Source organism: Somniosus microcephalus, chromosome 7 (assembly GCF_052327205.1).
Source record: "Somniosus microcephalus isolate GS21.2 chromosome 7, FLI_Smic_1.0, whole genome shotgun sequence".
Taxonomy (NCBI): Eukaryota; Metazoa; Chordata; class Chondrichthyes; order Squaliformes; family Somniosidae; genus Somniosus; species Somniosus microcephalus.
Window position 1 is genome coordinate 249,209,657 of NC_140993.1, and position 16,651 is coordinate 249,226,307.

At 47.8% G+C, this 16,651-nt stretch overlaps 1 protein-coding gene across 2 annotated transcripts in view; it reads left to right on the forward strand.

Moving 5' to 3' along the window:
• LOC147115216 (uncharacterized) overlaps positions 1-16,651 on the forward strand; it is a 122,418-nt gene that overhangs the window by 75,913 nt on the left and 29,854 nt on the right. For both annotated transcript variants that reach the window (XM_085993589.1, XM_085993590.1), the window contains exon 5: positions 10,950-11,100. In XM_085993589.1, coding sequence (XP_085849715.1) covers positions 10,950-11,100 — 151 coding nt within the window. The remainder of the gene's footprint in view (positions 1-10,949; positions 11,101-16,651) is intronic.

Consider the following 16,651-nt stretch of genomic DNA (forward strand, 5'->3'; position numbering starts at 1 on the left):
GAGGGGAGCTCATGGGACCTGCGGCCTGCAGAAACGCGGGAGGGGGGTGGAAGCTCTGCGGCCTTCTCCCCAGAGGGGGGAAGGGTCGGAGGGGAGTCCAATTGCTGGGCCCAGCGGCGTCCAGCAACGCAGGAAGGGTCGGCCAGCTCGGCGGCCTTCTCCCCAGAGGGGGGAAGGGTCGGAGGGGAGTCCAATTGCTGGGCCCAGCGGCGTCCAGCAACGCAGGAAGGGTCGGCCAGCTCGGCTGCCTTCTCCCCAGAGGGAGAGTCCGGCCTCCAGTCTGGAGATGGTCTTCGCCGAGGAGATGGAACGCCTCGAGGACTTGTCCGCGGACTCGGAGCGCCGGCACACGGAGCTCCTGGGGGTAGTGGCACGGTTGCCTGAGGCCATCGAGTCCCTCTCTCGGAGTGTGACCGACGTCGGGGCCTCACAGGCCATCAGTTTGGCGGAATTCGGGGCAGAGCAGGCAGCGAGTCGGGCGGCATTCGGGGCAGATCAGGCAGCGAGTCGGGCTGCATTCGGGGCAGCTCAGGCAATGAGTGGGCAGCTGATCAGTGGTGCCGTGCAGTCACTGGGTGCTCTGATGAGGTCACTGAACAGGTCAACACGGGCACTCACTGCTGCCACACTCGCTGTGTCAGCCAGGCATCGCCAGGGCACCCGGCGCGCTGCAGCAGCACAGCGGTCTGTCCCTCGGCAGATTGGTGCGCATGCTGCAGTGCTGGCCCGGGCGAGTGCCAGTGTCTCAGGCGACCAGCGAGCGCCTGCCATCCGCCAGCTTGCCCCCATTCCTCCAGCCGCCACTGCCACTCCCCCAGTGGAGCTGCCAGGAGCTGCTGCAGCGACTGATGCTGGCCAGCCACAGCTGCAGCATTCAACAGCCGCCCGCTCGACGGCCAGACCTCGACTAGGCCGACCCCCAAGGGCATCTGCCGTCACGACTTGTGCCCCTCTGGAGCCTGCCCCCAGCCTTGCAGTAGCCAATGGCCTTACTTTGAGGAGGAGCAGCAGGGCGGGCAGGGGCCACCCAAAGATGGCCAAGGCATCGCCCTAGCGGGCCAAAAAGTCGAATGTGTGGCCAGTTGTGTTTGTTTTTTGAGGCCGAGAATTGGATGTTTGTTTTTTGAGGCCGAGAATTGGATGTTTGTTTTTTGAAGGCCGAGAATTGGATGTTTGTTTTTTGAAGGCCGAGGATGTGATGTTTGTTTTTTACGAAGGCCGAGGATGACGGCCATTTTAGTTGCACTGTTTTGTTAATCCTCTCCAGGTTGTGGGAGCGAGTAATGTGTTTGAGTGTTTTTTGGGGGTTTCGTCTGTTTTTGGTTTTCATGTGGGAAGGGCCCTGAGTTTGTACAATAAAGCATTTTATTTATTAACATTGTCCATGTTTGATCTTTGAAGTGTTTGTTGCCTTAACCGGCTGAGGGCTTGCGGAGCGGCTGCAATCATGTTCTTTCATTGGCACAAGCCATTCCCTGACAGGGGGCCTAGAAGTGATGTTCAATAAGCCGCCGACGGGCGGCCCTTGGACCTTGTGCCTCCCTCCTGGGCTGGAACTCCTCATCCTCCTCCTCCTCCTCATGCTCCTCCTGCTTCTCCTCCTGAGGTGGTGGTCCAACGTGAGGTGGCAGTGCCTGAGTCCTGCGGATAGCCAGGTTGTGCAGCATGCAGCAAATGACGACGAATTGGGAGACTCGCTCCTGCGAATACTGGAGGGCTCCCCCGGAGCGATCGAGACAGCGGAACTGTTGCTTGAGGACGCCAATTGTTTGTTCTATGATGTTCCTAGTCGCTTGATGGCTCTCGTTGTATGCCTCTTCAGCAGGGGTCGTGGGCGCGCGGAGCGGGGTCATGAGCCAGGTACACAAAGGATAGCCTTTGTCTCCGATAAGCCATCCTCTTGGGTGAGGCTGTGCCTGGAACATGTCAGCCACAGTTGTCTGTCGCAGGATAAAGGCATCGTGGCTGCTGCCTGGAAAGCGGGCATTGACAGCTAGGATGCGCTGCCTGTGGTCACACACCAGCTGTACGTTGAGGGAATGGTAGCCCTTCCGGTTGCGGTACTCCTCTGCATGCTCCAGAGGTGCCCGCAAAGCCACATGCGTGCAGTCAATGGCGCCCTGCACCATGGGGAAGCCCGCTATTCTTGCAAATCCCACTGCACGCTGCTGCTGCTTGTCCAGGGTCATGGGGAAGGAGATGAATTGATGTCTCCTTCTGAAAAGGGCTTCGGTCACCTGGCGGATGCAGCAATGCACGGCGAACTGGGAGATGTTAGCGATGTCCCCAGCAGCGGATTGGAAGGAGCCGGTGGCATAGAAGTTGAGAGCCACCGTCACCTTCACTGCCACCGACAGAGACGTCCTGCGCATCAGCTGTGGCTGCAGATCTCTGTGAAGCAGCTGGCAGATGTCTGCAACCACCTCCCTTCTGAATCGCAGCCTCCTAACACACATCGCGGCAGACATGGTCAGATAGGAGGACTGCTGGCGGTCTACCCTGGGTGGGTAAGGCCTCAGTTGGCGACGCCTGTTGCCCCCTCCGCGTCTAGCCAGGGCTGCCACTCTCTCACGGCGTCTGTAAGCCCTTCTGGCATAAGGCTGAAAGTCAGCGTTGGCACCCAATGCAGCCCCCATTATATGCTGGCAAACACTGAGCTCTCAATGAAGGCAAAGATAATTGCTAAGCTCTGGCCTGAGCCAAAAATACCTGTCCTAGTGTTGGTCCAAACCAGTAAGCTCTCCTCCTTGGTCTCTCTCCAAAAAACCGTTGCACAAGAGTGAATGCTGCAAAATGGCTGGCCTTTATAGTGCAGGGTAAGTGCCCTTTAATTAGCGCTCCCCGCGGCCCGCCTCGGCTGTGTACCGTTCCACTTCACAGTCGTTAGGGCTGCCCGGCGCACAATGGGCCGGCGCGAGTGAAGCTCCGGTTCGGGGCGCACAAAGGGCGTTGCACGACGAAATGACGTCATGATCTGCGCGCGCAGCAGGGCGCGCGCTAAGACTTTGCGCCGGCGCTAAATGTGTACTGAAGTTGGGGCGAGGCGCAGATCGCGCTGTGCCCGGGCGCTAAGCGCCTAGCGCTCGAGATCTACTCCTCCTAAGGCGCTAACAGCTGGCACGCCCAACTGAATTTCTAGGCCTAGGTCTTTTGTCTCCACTAGTCCCATCTCGTCTCGTTTTGAATACCTCTTAATGTCTCTTCACTGCTCTTTTGTTCTCTCCCAGCCTGGCCTCTTAATCTATTTCATTTCCTGTGCTTCTTTAGTCTTGACAAAGGGTTCACCCGAAACGTTGACTCTATTTTCTCTCCACGGATGTTGCCTGGCCTGCTGAGTTTTTCCAGCATTTTCTGTTGTTATTTCGGATTTCCAGCATCTGCAGTATTTTGCTATCGGACTATGGGGGCTGCACTGATTCTGGGCGTTGTCCTGCGCCTGCAGAATCGGAGGCATCAGAGACGCAGAGAGAGAGTGGCAATCATGGCCAGAGGGAGGAGGGCCAACAGGCCTCTGAACAGGAGACCTTACCCTCCCAGGGTATTCCAGGAACAATTCTCCTACATTCATTTGTCTGAGGAGCAGTGTTTGCGCAGGCTGCGCTTCAGCAAGGAGGTGGTAACTGAGCTCTGACACCTGCTGCAGCCAGATCTGCAGGCTCAACTGAGGACCAGGACGTCTCTGTCGGTGGCAGTGAAGGTCAAAGTGGCTCTGAATTTTTATGTCACCAGCTCCTTTCAAGCTGCTACTGGGGACATCCCAATATCTCCCAGTTCGCGGTCCATTGCTGTATCCGGGAGGTCACAAATGCCCTCTATAAAAGGAGATGCCAGTACATCTCTTTCCCGATGACCCGGGCCAAACAGCATGAACATGCATTGGGCTTTGCGAGGATAGCGGGCTTCCACATGGTGCAGGGCGCCATTGACTGCACGCATGTGGCATTGCAGGCACCGCATGAGAATGCAGAGATTTTCCGAAACCGCAAGGTGTTCCACTCCTTAAATGTCCAGTTGGTCTGTGACCACAGACAGCTGATACTCGCTGTCAATGCCCACTATCCTGGCAGCAGCCACGTTGCTTTCATCCTGCGCCAGACTGGTGTGCCAGAGCTTTTCCAGGCAGTGCATCAGCCAAGTGGTTGGCTCCTGGGGGACAAGAGTTATCCACTCTGCACCTGGCTGATGACACCGCTCCATAACCCCAACACCCCTGCTGAGCTGCGGTACAATGAGAGCCATCTCGCCACCAGGAACATCATTGAGCAGACGATCATGAGAGCAGTCTGAGATTGGATCACAGCAGCCAGTGACTGAATTGCAGCACTAAGCATTTGCGTGGCGTCCACCTGTGCTGCAACGTAGTGCTCCACACTCCTTGCCAGTGCATCAATGCTTTCGAGCACCCTTCCCACTGCACCCATGAGCTGAGTGTGCATGTCCACTGCCTGGGTGTTCATTTCAGCGATGAGCCGCTCCTCCTCTGCGTCCAGTGCAGCAGGACTCGCTGGCCTACTCTCCCTCCGGGGAGAAGACCCCCGAGCTTCCCTACCCCCATTGCGTTGCTGCAGCCCGCTGGGTCCCGGAGCTTCACCCTCATCAGACCTTTCCCCCCTGCTCCCCTCCAGGGAAGACGTGGTCCCATTGTGGGCATAGGCTTCCTCTGGAGAGGGCGGCGCTGAGGCTCTGGCTTCCTCTTCCTCCTCGCCTGCGGCTTCCACTGACAGCTTGAGGGCCCGTCTCCTCAGCTAGTGAATCACCATCTGAAAGCGGGGAGGTACAAGAGTGGCTTTAGAAACATAGAAACATAGAAGATAGGAGCAGGAGTAGGCCATTCGGCCCTTCGATCCTGCTCCGCCATTCAATGAGATCATGGCTGATCATCCAAATTCAGTACCCTGTCCCTGCCTTCTTCCCATATCCCTTGATCCCTTTAGCCCTAAGAAATATATCCAACTCCTTCTTGAATACATTTAATGAACTGGCCTCCACCGCCCTCTGTGGCAGAGAATTGCACAGGTTCACCACTCTCTGGGTGAAGAAATTCCTCCTCATTTCAGTCCTAAATGGCTTACCCCTTATCCTTAGACTATGACCCCTGGTTCTGGACTCCCCGGCCATCAGAAACATCCTTCCTGCATCTAGTCTGTCCAGGCCTGACAGAATGTTATAGGTTTCGATGAGATCCCCTCTCAATCTTCTGAACTCCAGTGAGTATAAGACCAATCGACACAATCTCTCCTCTTACGTCATTGCTGCCTTCCCAGGTATCAGCCTGGTGAATCTTCGCTGCACTCCTTCCATGGCAAGAACGTCCTTCCTCAGATAAGGCGACCAAAACTGCACACAATACTCAAGGTGCGGTCTCACCAAGGCCCTGTACAACTGTAGCAAGACATCCTTGTTCCTGTACTCGAACCCTCTTACTACGAAGGCCAACATACCATTTGCCTTCTTAACCGCCTGCTGCACCTGCATGCTTACCTTCAGCGACTGGTGCACAAGAACACCCAGGTCTCTTTGCACTTCCCCTTCTCCCAATCTATTGCCATTCAAAAAATAATCTGCCTTCCTGTTTTTGCCACCAAAGTGGATAACCTCACATTTATCCACATTATAGTGCATTTGCCATGTTTCTGCCCAATCACCCAACCTGTCCAAATCGTATTGGAGTTTCACGACATCCTCCTCACAGCATACCCTCCCACCCAGCTTTGTGTCGTCTGCAAATTTGGAGATATTACATCCAATTCCCTCGTCCAGATCATTAATATATATTGTGAACAGCTGGGGTCCTAGGACCGATCCTTGCGGTACCCCACTAGTCACTGCCTGCCACTCGGAAAACGACCCGTTTATTCCAACTCTTTGCTTTCTGTCCGCCAACCATTTCTCTATCCAAGTCAATACCTTGCCCCCAATCCCATGTGCCTTCATTTTGCACGCTAATTTAGCGTGAGGACAGGGGGGCAGTAAGGGAGGAAGGACTGGAGCGATTTAGTAAGTTGGATTGAAAGTGTAAAAGGCTGGTGTTGTGAGGGACAAGTGGAATGAGAGAGGAGAGAAAGCTGATAACCTTACCATTGCTGTCCCGAACGGGGTCAGCCTCTCCAGGGGCGACGGGACCGATCACCTGGCTTGCCACAATCCTGTGGACGCGTGCCTCAAGATCGCTGAGGGGTTGCAGCTGAGGCGGCCCTCCACCCGTCCATTGCTGCTGTCTCCTGTTGTGAGATAGCTTGGCCTGCAAGAAAAAGGATGGCGTCTCAGTAAATATGCAGCCATGGTCTTGCCTGATGTGCCTCCCATATTTGAATAGTCCATAATGTATGCAACCATGGTCTTGCCTGATGTGCCTCCCGTAGTTGAATAGCCCTTAATGTATGCAGCCATGGTCTTGCCTGATGTGCCTCCCATAGTTGAATAGCCCTTAATATATGCAAGGTGTAGAATGTGCATGTGTGTTTTATGAGATGGCCATAGGTCTTGGATGAGTATTGGGCATTGGGGTTTTAATACCCTCTGGCCATAGAGTGAGGTTAAGATGGAGGGATGGAGAGGTATTGAAAAGCAGCCACTCACCCTGATGACCCGAGTGAGGTCGTTGAACTTTTTGCGACTTTATATATGGGTCCTGGGCACCATGTTCCTGGAGGAGAGGTGATGAGCCACCTCCCTCCACACTCTTCTGTAGTCACGCGGCAATGGCCTTTTGCCACTCTCAGGGTACAGTATAGCTCTTCGGTGCTCCACCGCGCCAACCAGAGCCTCCAAGGCCCGGTCGCTGAAGCGCTGAGCTCATTCCCTGACCCTCTCCATAGTCCTTGGCTGGAAAATTTAGGCACAGGTCTGTCCACGACAAGATTGAAGCCTCCAATGAGCAGGGTGTGGCTGGAGAGCAAAATCGACCCTCCCCTTTAAGAACTGGCTGGCACCAGTCTGTCTGTGTTCCATTGCTAACTGACATCACCTGAGTTTCGCCCGCGCTCTGAGTTAGCGCCTCGCTCCTCGGCCTTTGCGCCTTAAGACAGGTATGTAGCACCTGATTTAGCGCTCCAATCACCTCCAGGGGCGATAAAAGTCAAGTTTGCCGTCGGAGGCGATAATTAACGCCAGGCTCTAAACTTTGCGCCCGGCCGATAATTGTGCCCTAAACGGGGCGATACCGAATTTCTCCCCCTAAGATTCTAGATTTAGGTAAGGCCAACTTCAACGGGATGAGGCAGAAACTGTCCACAGTAAACTGGGCAAATCTGTTAATGGGTAAAATGACAGAAGATCAGTGGGTGATGTTTAAAAAAGAATTTAAGGTGATACAGAACCAGTTTAGCCTCGAGGGGCAAGAGCTCTAGTTGCCAAAAAAAACAGCCATAGACAACTAAAGAGGTAAAGGACAGCATAAAACTAAAGGAAAGGGCATACAAAAATACAAAAAATAGCACAGATCCTGGCGAATGGGAAAGATACAAAGAACAGCAAAGGATCACAAAACAGATAGTAAGAGCTATATAAAAGAAACTTGCAAGGGATATCAAAATCAATATGAAGAATTTTTACAGTTACATCAGGAAAAAGAGGATGGTCAGGAGCAATATTGGCCCCTTAAAAACTGAAAGTGGTGATATTGTCAGTGACAATAGGGAAATGGTTGACATGTTGAATAATTACTTTGCGTCAGTATTTACAGTAGAAGAAGAGGATAGTATGCCGGAAATCCCAAAGAAACTAATATTGAATCGGGGACAGGGACTCATTAAAATTAACAACAACAACAACTTGTATTTATATAGCGCCTTTAACGTAGTAAAACGTCCCAAGGCACTGCACTGGAGTATTTTAAGACAAAAAATTTGACACCGATCCACATAAGGATAAATTAGGACAGGTGACTAAAAGTTTGGTCAAAGAAGTAGGTTTTAAGGAGCGTCTTAAAGGAGGAAAGAGAGGTAGCGAGGCGGACAGGTTTAGGCAGGGAATTCCAGAGCTTAGGGCCTAGGCAACAGAAGGCACGGCCACCAAAGGTTGAGCGATTATAATCAGGGATCCTCGAGGGCAGAATTAGAGGAGCGCAGATATCTCAGGGGTGGTGGGGGTTGTGTGGCTGAAGGAGATTACAGAGATAGGAAGGGGCGTAAGTAAAATAACAGTAATGAAGATGGTTTCTATCCCAGGGTTTTAAAGGAAGTAGGTGAGCACATTGCAAATGCCCTAACTATAATCTTCCAAAGTTCTCTAGATTTAGGAACCGTCCCTTTAGATTGGAAAATTGTGCATGTCACTCTGCTTTTTAAGAATGGCGAGAGAGGGAAACCAGGGAATTATAGACCAGTTTAGCCTAACATCCGTTGTTGGGAAATTGCTAGAGTCTATAATTAAGGATAGGGTGACTGAACACCTCGAAAATTTTCAGTTGATCAGAGAGAGCCAGCATGGATTTGTGAAAGGTAGGCCATGCCTGACAAACCTGATTGAATTTTTTGAAGAGGTGACTAAAGTAGTGGACAGGGGAATGTCTATGGATGTTATTTATATGGACTTCCAGAAGGCATTTGAAAAAGTCCCACATAAGAGACTGTTATCTAAGGTAGAAGCCCACAGAATTGAGGGGAAATTATCGAGCTGGTTAGGAAATTGGCTGAGCGGCAGGAGACAGAGTAGGGATAATGGGTAGATACTCAATTTGGCAGGATGTGAATTGTGGTGTCCCGCAGGGATCTGTGTTGGGGCCTCAACTATTTACAATATTTATTAATGACTTAGATGATGGCATCGAAAGTCATATATCCAGATTTGCCAATGACACAAAGATAGGCGGCATTATTGGCAATGTAGATGAAAGCATAAAATTACAAAGGGATATTGATAGATTAAGTGAATGGGCAAAACTATAGCAAATGGATTTCAATCTAAGCAAATGTGAGGTCATCCATTTTGGATCTAAAAAGGATAGAACAGGGTACTTTCTAAATGGTGAAAAGCTAAAAACAGTGGATGTCCAAAGAGACTTGGGGGTTCAGGTACATAGATCATTAAAATGTCATGAACAGGTACAGAAAATAATCAAAAAAGGCTAATGAAATGCTGGCCTTTATATCTAGAGGATTAGAGTACAAGGTGTTAGAAGTAATGCTGCAGCTGTACAAAACCCTGGTTAGACCACACCTGGAGTACTGTGAGCAGTATTGGGCACCACACCTTAGGAAGGATATATTGGCCTTGCAGGGAGTGCAGCATAGGTTTACCAGAATGATACCCGAACTTCAAGGGGTAAGTTACAAGGAGAGATTACACAAGTTAGGGTTGTATTCCCTCGAATTTAGAAGGTTAAGGGGTGATCTGATTGAAGTTTTCAGGATATTAAGGGGAACAGATAGGATAGATAGAGAGAAACTATTTCCGCTGGTTGGGGATTCTAGGACTGGGGGCAGAGTCTAAAAATTAGAGCCGGACCTTTCAGGAGCAAAATTCGGAAACACTTCTACATACAAAGGGTGGTAGAAGTTTGGAACTCTCTTCCATAAACAGCAATTGATGCTAGATCAATTGTTAATTTTAAATCGGAGATTGATAGCTTTTTGTTCACCAAAGGTATTAAGGGATATGGGCCAAAGGTGGGTATATGGAGTTAGATCGCAGATCAGCCACAATTTCACAATGGCGGAACAGGTTCAAGGGGCTGAATGGCCTACTCCTGTTCCTATGTTCCTCTGTTCCCTCCAAATCACACACCATCCTGTATTGAATAAATATCACTTTTTTCACCACTGTTAGTTAGGGAGTTCCAGGAAATTGACCCAACACTATTATTGGAAGCAGAATTAACACAAGGATTCTAATGGTTCAAGGAGTGGAAGGCCCACAGTCACCTTCTCAGGGAAAGTAAGGATGGCCAATCAATGAAGCATTGCTTGCACCCCAAGTACAAGTTTAAAAAAAATGTGCTAATGCAACTAGTGCAGTCCTGCTTCTATGGTACTTCTTGTTAGTTTGATCTTGCAGGAGCAGGGAGCGAGAGAGAGAGAGTGGTGGAAAAGAATCTATCTTTATAGTAGTCCCTATCTTTTCCTACCAATCTTTAAATTCCATTTGCTTCTGAGCACTCCGGTGCTTAATCTGTGATGAGTCATCCTCGGACTCATGCGTATTGGATTAATGTCCCTAAGTCTGGGACATAGCTTTCGGTCTTTATGTTGGGGAAAAAAACTGGCTCCCTTTTGGCTGGCTGAGGCCAGTGGGTTCATTGTTCTGCTTCTCTTCTGAGATGGAGGTGAGAAGTGCTTTGCATATTAGAGTGGTTTTTCTAATCAGATTCAATGGTCCCCTTCCTTTTTCCAGGACTGTCGGGCGAACCCATACATACTGGATGACGGACAGTTCTCTTGTCACAGCCAACTGCCATGCGTTCTCTGGAGTTTTAACAAACCAGTCTTTCACGTATCTGCACAGGGCGATTCCATAACAGGGAAAATACCCTCAGAAAAATCCACAAAAGTATTCTTGACTGAGTCCATTCTTCAGAGACTTTGCGATCTCTTCACTGGTTTGCTGTCTGTGAGAATTCTTCAGTGTGATTGGCTGCTTAGCCAGCTTGATGACATCATGTTGCTAGACTTTGGAGATCCACTAGACTTGGGGTCAGATTCAAATTAACGTCGGGTGAGGTGAAATCGACGCCACAGAGATCGCTAAATCTTTGTAATCAGCTTTCTTCGAGGTCAGCGGCGAGCGCCATCAGTTCGTCACTGACCACAAAATCCAGGCCAATGTTTTAGTCATTGCACATTAATGCATTGCATTTTTTTGTTTCATTCTTCTAGCATATGTGGACTCATGAAAGTTATGTTAAAAGTAACTACCAACAAAGAAATGTTGTATATTGTAATAATGCATATGATGCTTGCCAGCCATGTAGCCCAATCCCTGACTTGTTTGTTTTTTAATATGTTTTTTAGGTTGCACGTAATTGGCATATTGACGTAGCTTCCTTTTTAATAGAAAGAGGAGCTATAGTAGACTACGCTGATAAATATGGCCGAACTCCACTCCATGTTGCTGCAGCCTTGAACTACGTTGAAATGATCACGTTGTTATTACAACACAATGGTAAAGATGCAGCTTATGGATGCAAAATGTGAATTTCATGCCTCACTAGTTTTTAGCAAATTAGAACTATACCACAGACTTAAACTGCTCTTATGTTGTGCTGGTGCTTTGTGATGTGCCTCATTGTGTTTCTGATTTTGGCACGCTAACTGGGATAGGGTAACACAATTGGAATACCTTCCAAAATTCCAGGGGGTCATTGATTGCACCCTTGTTGCCATCTGGGCCAATGTGCAAAAGAGGGTTTAATATCAATGTCCAGTTGATGTGTGACCACCTGCACAGAATGATGCAGGTGATGCCTGTATTTCCAGGAGTTTCTCACAATCAACGTTCCCGCTAAGCTGCACAGCTGACCAGCGGTCTGGAGGTCCTGCGCAGGCCACTCAATGGCTTTTACATTGAAGAAACTGCGCATGCGCGAAAATTTGAATGGGCCATGCAGCCAGTTAAAGGGGCCGCACACACAAAAAAATTAGAGGGAACATTGCTCACAATACCTTCAGTGTAAGGTAATCAAATGTGTCTCCTCTATTTGTTGTAGGGGTAGGAAGATTGGAAGCATGGGTCCTGGGAGGCAGACCAAGACTACCCTCTGCAACCATGAATCATGCATGACACACATGCACAAACTAAGGGCAGAAGCAGAGCAGAGATAGAATGAAGTTCATAATATAACCAGATTGATTATTAAACATGTACTATTGCACGGTGGCATAGTGGTTAGCACTGTTGCCTCACAGTGCCAGGGACCCGGGTTCGAATCCGGCCTCGGGTGACTGTCTGTGTGGAGTTTGCACATTCTCCCCGTGTTTGCGTGGGTTTCCTCCGGGTGCTCCGGTTTCCTCCCACAGTCCAAAGATGTGCGGTTTAGGTTGATTGGCTATGATAAATTGACCCTTAGTGTTAGGGGGATTAAATACGTGGGGTTACGGGGATAGGGTGGGATATGTGTTGGTGTAGGGGTTACGGGGATCGGGTGGGATATGTGTCGGTGCAGGCTCGATGGGCCGAAATGGCCTCTATCTGCACTGTGGGGTTTCTGTGATTTCTGTGATATTGCGATTTTAAAGCAGAGGTTTGAGTACCTTGACTGATTTTGGAGCCACCTTATAGTACACTCCTTCTAGAGTCTTGCAAATAATTTCAACTTGCTGCACGCTCCACAACTTTGCCCTGCAAAGAGACCTCACCATGGAGGTTGGAGAACGAGATTGTGATGCCATGGCACAGCATGAGGTAAAAGTGACCAAGGATTGGTTGCTGAACCACCAGTGCAGCATGGATTAGTGTGCCAAGCAGACTCGCCTTTCTAAAATCACCTCCTGTGCAGGTCTTCAGTTACTATCTATTCCCATCTTTTGTTGTGCTTCTACTTTATTCAGCAGAAAGTTCAAATCTGTTACTGAATTAATGGTATGGTGTGTGACTGTTGTTTTGCGACAATCCTCCCTTTGTGCTAATGGATTGTGTGTGACATGTAACGCCTAATATTGTAGCTTTTCAGGTTTAAAATTTATTTGAAATAACCTACAAAGCACATTCAGTAGTGTATACCTGATCTACTTCTGATCTCGTCATAGAATCATAGAATGATGCTGCACAGAAGGAGACCATTTGGCCCATCGTGCATGTGCCGGCTCTTTGAGGTATCCAAATAGTCCCACTCCCCTGCCTTTCCCCATAGTCCTGAAAATTTTTCCTCTTCAAGTATTTATCCAATTCCCTTTTCAAAGTTTATTATTGAAATTGCTTCCACCAACCTTTCAGGCAGTGCATTCTAGATCATAACAACTCGCCATGTAAAAATAAATTCTCCTCATATTGCATTTGGTTCCTTTGCCAATTACCTTAAATCTGTGTCCTCTGGTTACCAGCCCTTCTGCCACTGGAAACAGTTTCTCCTTATTTAGTCTATCAAAACACTTCATGATTTTGAACGCCTCTATCAAATCTCCCCTTAACCTTCTCTGCTCTAGGGAGCACAACCCCCGCTTCTCCAGACTCTCCACGTAACTGAGGTCTCTCATCCCTGGTACCATTTTAGTAAATCTCCTCTGCACCCTCTCTAAGGCTTTGACTTCCTTCCTAAAGTGTGGTGCCCTGAATTGGACACAATACTCCAGCTGGGGCCTAAACAGTGATTTAGAAAGGTTTTAGCATAACTTCCTTGCTTTTGTACTCTATACCTCTGTTTATAAATCCAAGGATTCCATATGCCTTTTTAACAGCCTTCTCAACTTGTCTTGCCACCTTCAAAGATTTGTGTACGCACACCCAGGTTTCTCTGTTCCTGCACCCCCTTTAAAATTGTACCATTTAGTTTATATTGCCTCTCCTCATTCTTCCTACCAAAATGAATCACTTCACACTTCTCTGAGTTAAATTTCACCTGCCATGTGTCTGCCCATTTCACCAGTCTGTTTATGCCCTCCTGAAGTCTGCTACTATCCTCCTCACTGTTTACTACATTTGAAGTAGTATAATTTAAACTAAAATCCAATACACTGAGAACATCCTGGCCAACATCTGGGATACTTTTCACTGCTTCGCAACGTAAATAGAAAACAGAATCCTGACAAGTACTGTTACTTTCAAGTACATTTTAACTATCACAATTTAATGATTTTTATAAAAAAAAGTATTATACTTTATTTATGTATGCTCATTTTTAATTTAATTGTCCCGGACATAGCCAAATTTATTAATGATTAATAATACAGTGTACTATGCAATTCTAAAGGGAGGTTTAATTTATATGGCAAAACCTAATCATGTGAATGCAGGCAAATGGCAAAAGCATTGTGCCTTGAAGAAAACACTTACAGTAATTCAACTTCTGATGATTAGTATTTGAATTTCAGAAGCTCCAAGTAGAATGAAGTGTAATTAATGAGCTGTTTCTGCCTGAAATAAATGGCGCACTTAAGACGCTATAACCTGCAACTTTGAAATTGACGTTAATGCAAATAGATAATGGTTACCATTATTTGGCTGATACAATCGACCCCCATTTTAAACGTGAACATTTTAAGTGGTGGGGACTGTATAACCCTATATCATGATCCTGGTTTTATAATTAATATTCCAGGCAACACAGCCTATGTTCCTGTTTGCTTCGGCCATAGCTCCTACCACCAAGCTTGAATTTTGAGGAAGCGTTCAATTATTACTTCCAAATCTTTCTCCCTCTTAGTTACCTTAAACTGACACCCACTCATTATATTCCATGCCCTTGTTATGTGCATAACTACACATTTGTCTACATTGTAGGACATTTGTTAGCTTTGGGCCCACTTCCCCAATCTATCTAAAATCAGTTGCAATCTCTTTCTCTCTTCTAGATTCTGACACACAATTTGATATCATCTACAAATTTAATTAAGGTGCTGTCTACACACACCTCCACATCATGAAAGAATATACCGAACAGAACTGAATCCTGGGGTACCCCACTTGTGACGGGATCAAATTAGATATCTACCCTTGGATGTCAGTTTTGGCTCAGTGGGTTGCACTCTCGCCTCTGAGTCGGAAGGTTGTGGGTTCATTTCCCACTCCAGAGACTTGAGCACATAATCTAGACTGACACTTCAGTGCAGTACTGAGGAAATGTCGCACTGTCTGAGGTGCGTAGAACGAAAGGTCATCGACCTGAAGCGTTAACTCTTTCTCTCTCCACAGATGCTGCCTGACCTGCTGAGTATTTCCAGCATTTTCTGTTTTTATTTCAGATTTCCAGCATCCACAATATTTTGCTTTTGTACCCTTTTAGCCAATTTTTAAAATCCAGTTTCCCTTTTCATTCCCCTCAATACCAATATTGAGGGGAATGAAGGTATTGCAAGTACTTGGAGCACAGACATCATTATGCACCTGCATAGCTTCAAGGCCATACTGCCTGATATCATACAGAACAGACATCATTTTGTTGGATTGACTTACCCCTGTTCCTTGTCTGTACCCCGTTAAGAATTGTTGCTATCCACTCAAACTGACATGTAATTAATCATTGTATTGTTTCAATACAGAAGTTTCCCCATTCATGCCAAGTGTTGCCCTGGTTCTCTCATGAAAGTAGTGCACTGTTTAACTCCCTCTTACCAGTTAACATGGTTCAGCAACATTCAGTAGTTTCAAGTTTGTCATGGCAGACTTTCTTGCGTGTCTACTTTGTGGCTTACCTTAGCAGGTTTCTTCATAACTGGCATTTTTTCCTAATATCTTTCCAGGCACTTCTGGTGAGGATGGCCACCCTGCCATGAGTGGTATTCCTCCTTTCCCTCACTCTCTGCAGAAACACTTCCAGTGCCTGGTCATCAAAGCTTGTTATACTTTGTGTGACAGCCTTCATAGCATAGCAATATTATAACATTAACCTCTTCCCATTGCTATTGCAGAGATTTCAATGACTGGCAAATGCTGTGGCTCATTATCATTCTTGCTGTTCCCTTGGACAGCCCACTGTGTGTGTGCTATACTGCACAATTTATCACTGTTCTATAAAACAGTGAAAGCAGGGGATAATGGACATGCTTTGTAGTGATCAAAAAGTACTAGCAGTGCTCAAGGAACCCTTGATTAACACCAATAGTGATTTATAGGCTATATATATAGTGAGAGCTAGGTAGGTGAGAATAACTATCAAAAAGGGAAGGCCTTTAAGGCCTATAGGCCTTTTCCAATCCTTAAAATTTTTTGGGGTCATGTTTCTGCTTGTTACATCAGCTCAATCCGGGCAGAATTGACCGAATCAGTGCAAAAGATCTGGGAATTTTAAACGTGAGTTAGGCCCAAAACCACTTGCCCTCGTGTTTTCCGCGATCTTTTCCACTGGTTCAAGATTCTATTTGGCCGAATCAGGCCCTGCCCCCAAAACTGGCCATGCCCCCATATCGAAATTGCGATATTCCGCCGATTGCGCTGTTTTGGGAAAGCTGTTTAAATTGTGCTAATTTTCTTAGAAGCACAGGCACCAGTAGGCACGTTTTAAAAGTTTCATGTCAAAAAATATTTAATTTACTAAGAAACTGACTAGTGTATACTGTGGTGTATGTGCCTTTAAAAGCAATTGTGGTGTATGTGCCTTTAAGAGCCCCAGGTGTGCGCAATGCCGGTAATTGCCACTTGGGCTATATAAGCCTGTGTATTGTGTATATCCTTTAGAACTCCCCCCAGACTTGTTTAGTAAATACCTATGAACCAACTCCTGTCTTCAGTGTCTTTATCTACACACGGACACTACAGTGGCGACGAAGTGGAAACGGACTTACCTGCAATTCGGCAGCACCTCAAGGACATCGATTCCTCCAGCGTCCAGAAGACTCAAGGAAGTAATAGAAACTGTGGTTTCACCAGCTGGCCAAGCTGGTAGCAGGTACTGCGCTAATCCTTCCTGGGCGTCTGGCTGGGGCTCCAGCGGCGGGCTCTACAGCTGAGACAGGCAGCGAAATCGGAGGCAAGCAATAACGGACTGGGAGGGTGCACTCGGGAGATGGCCGGCGCGGCAAGTAGGTCAGCGTTTAAACCTCCGTCGGGAACGAGTCTCCAA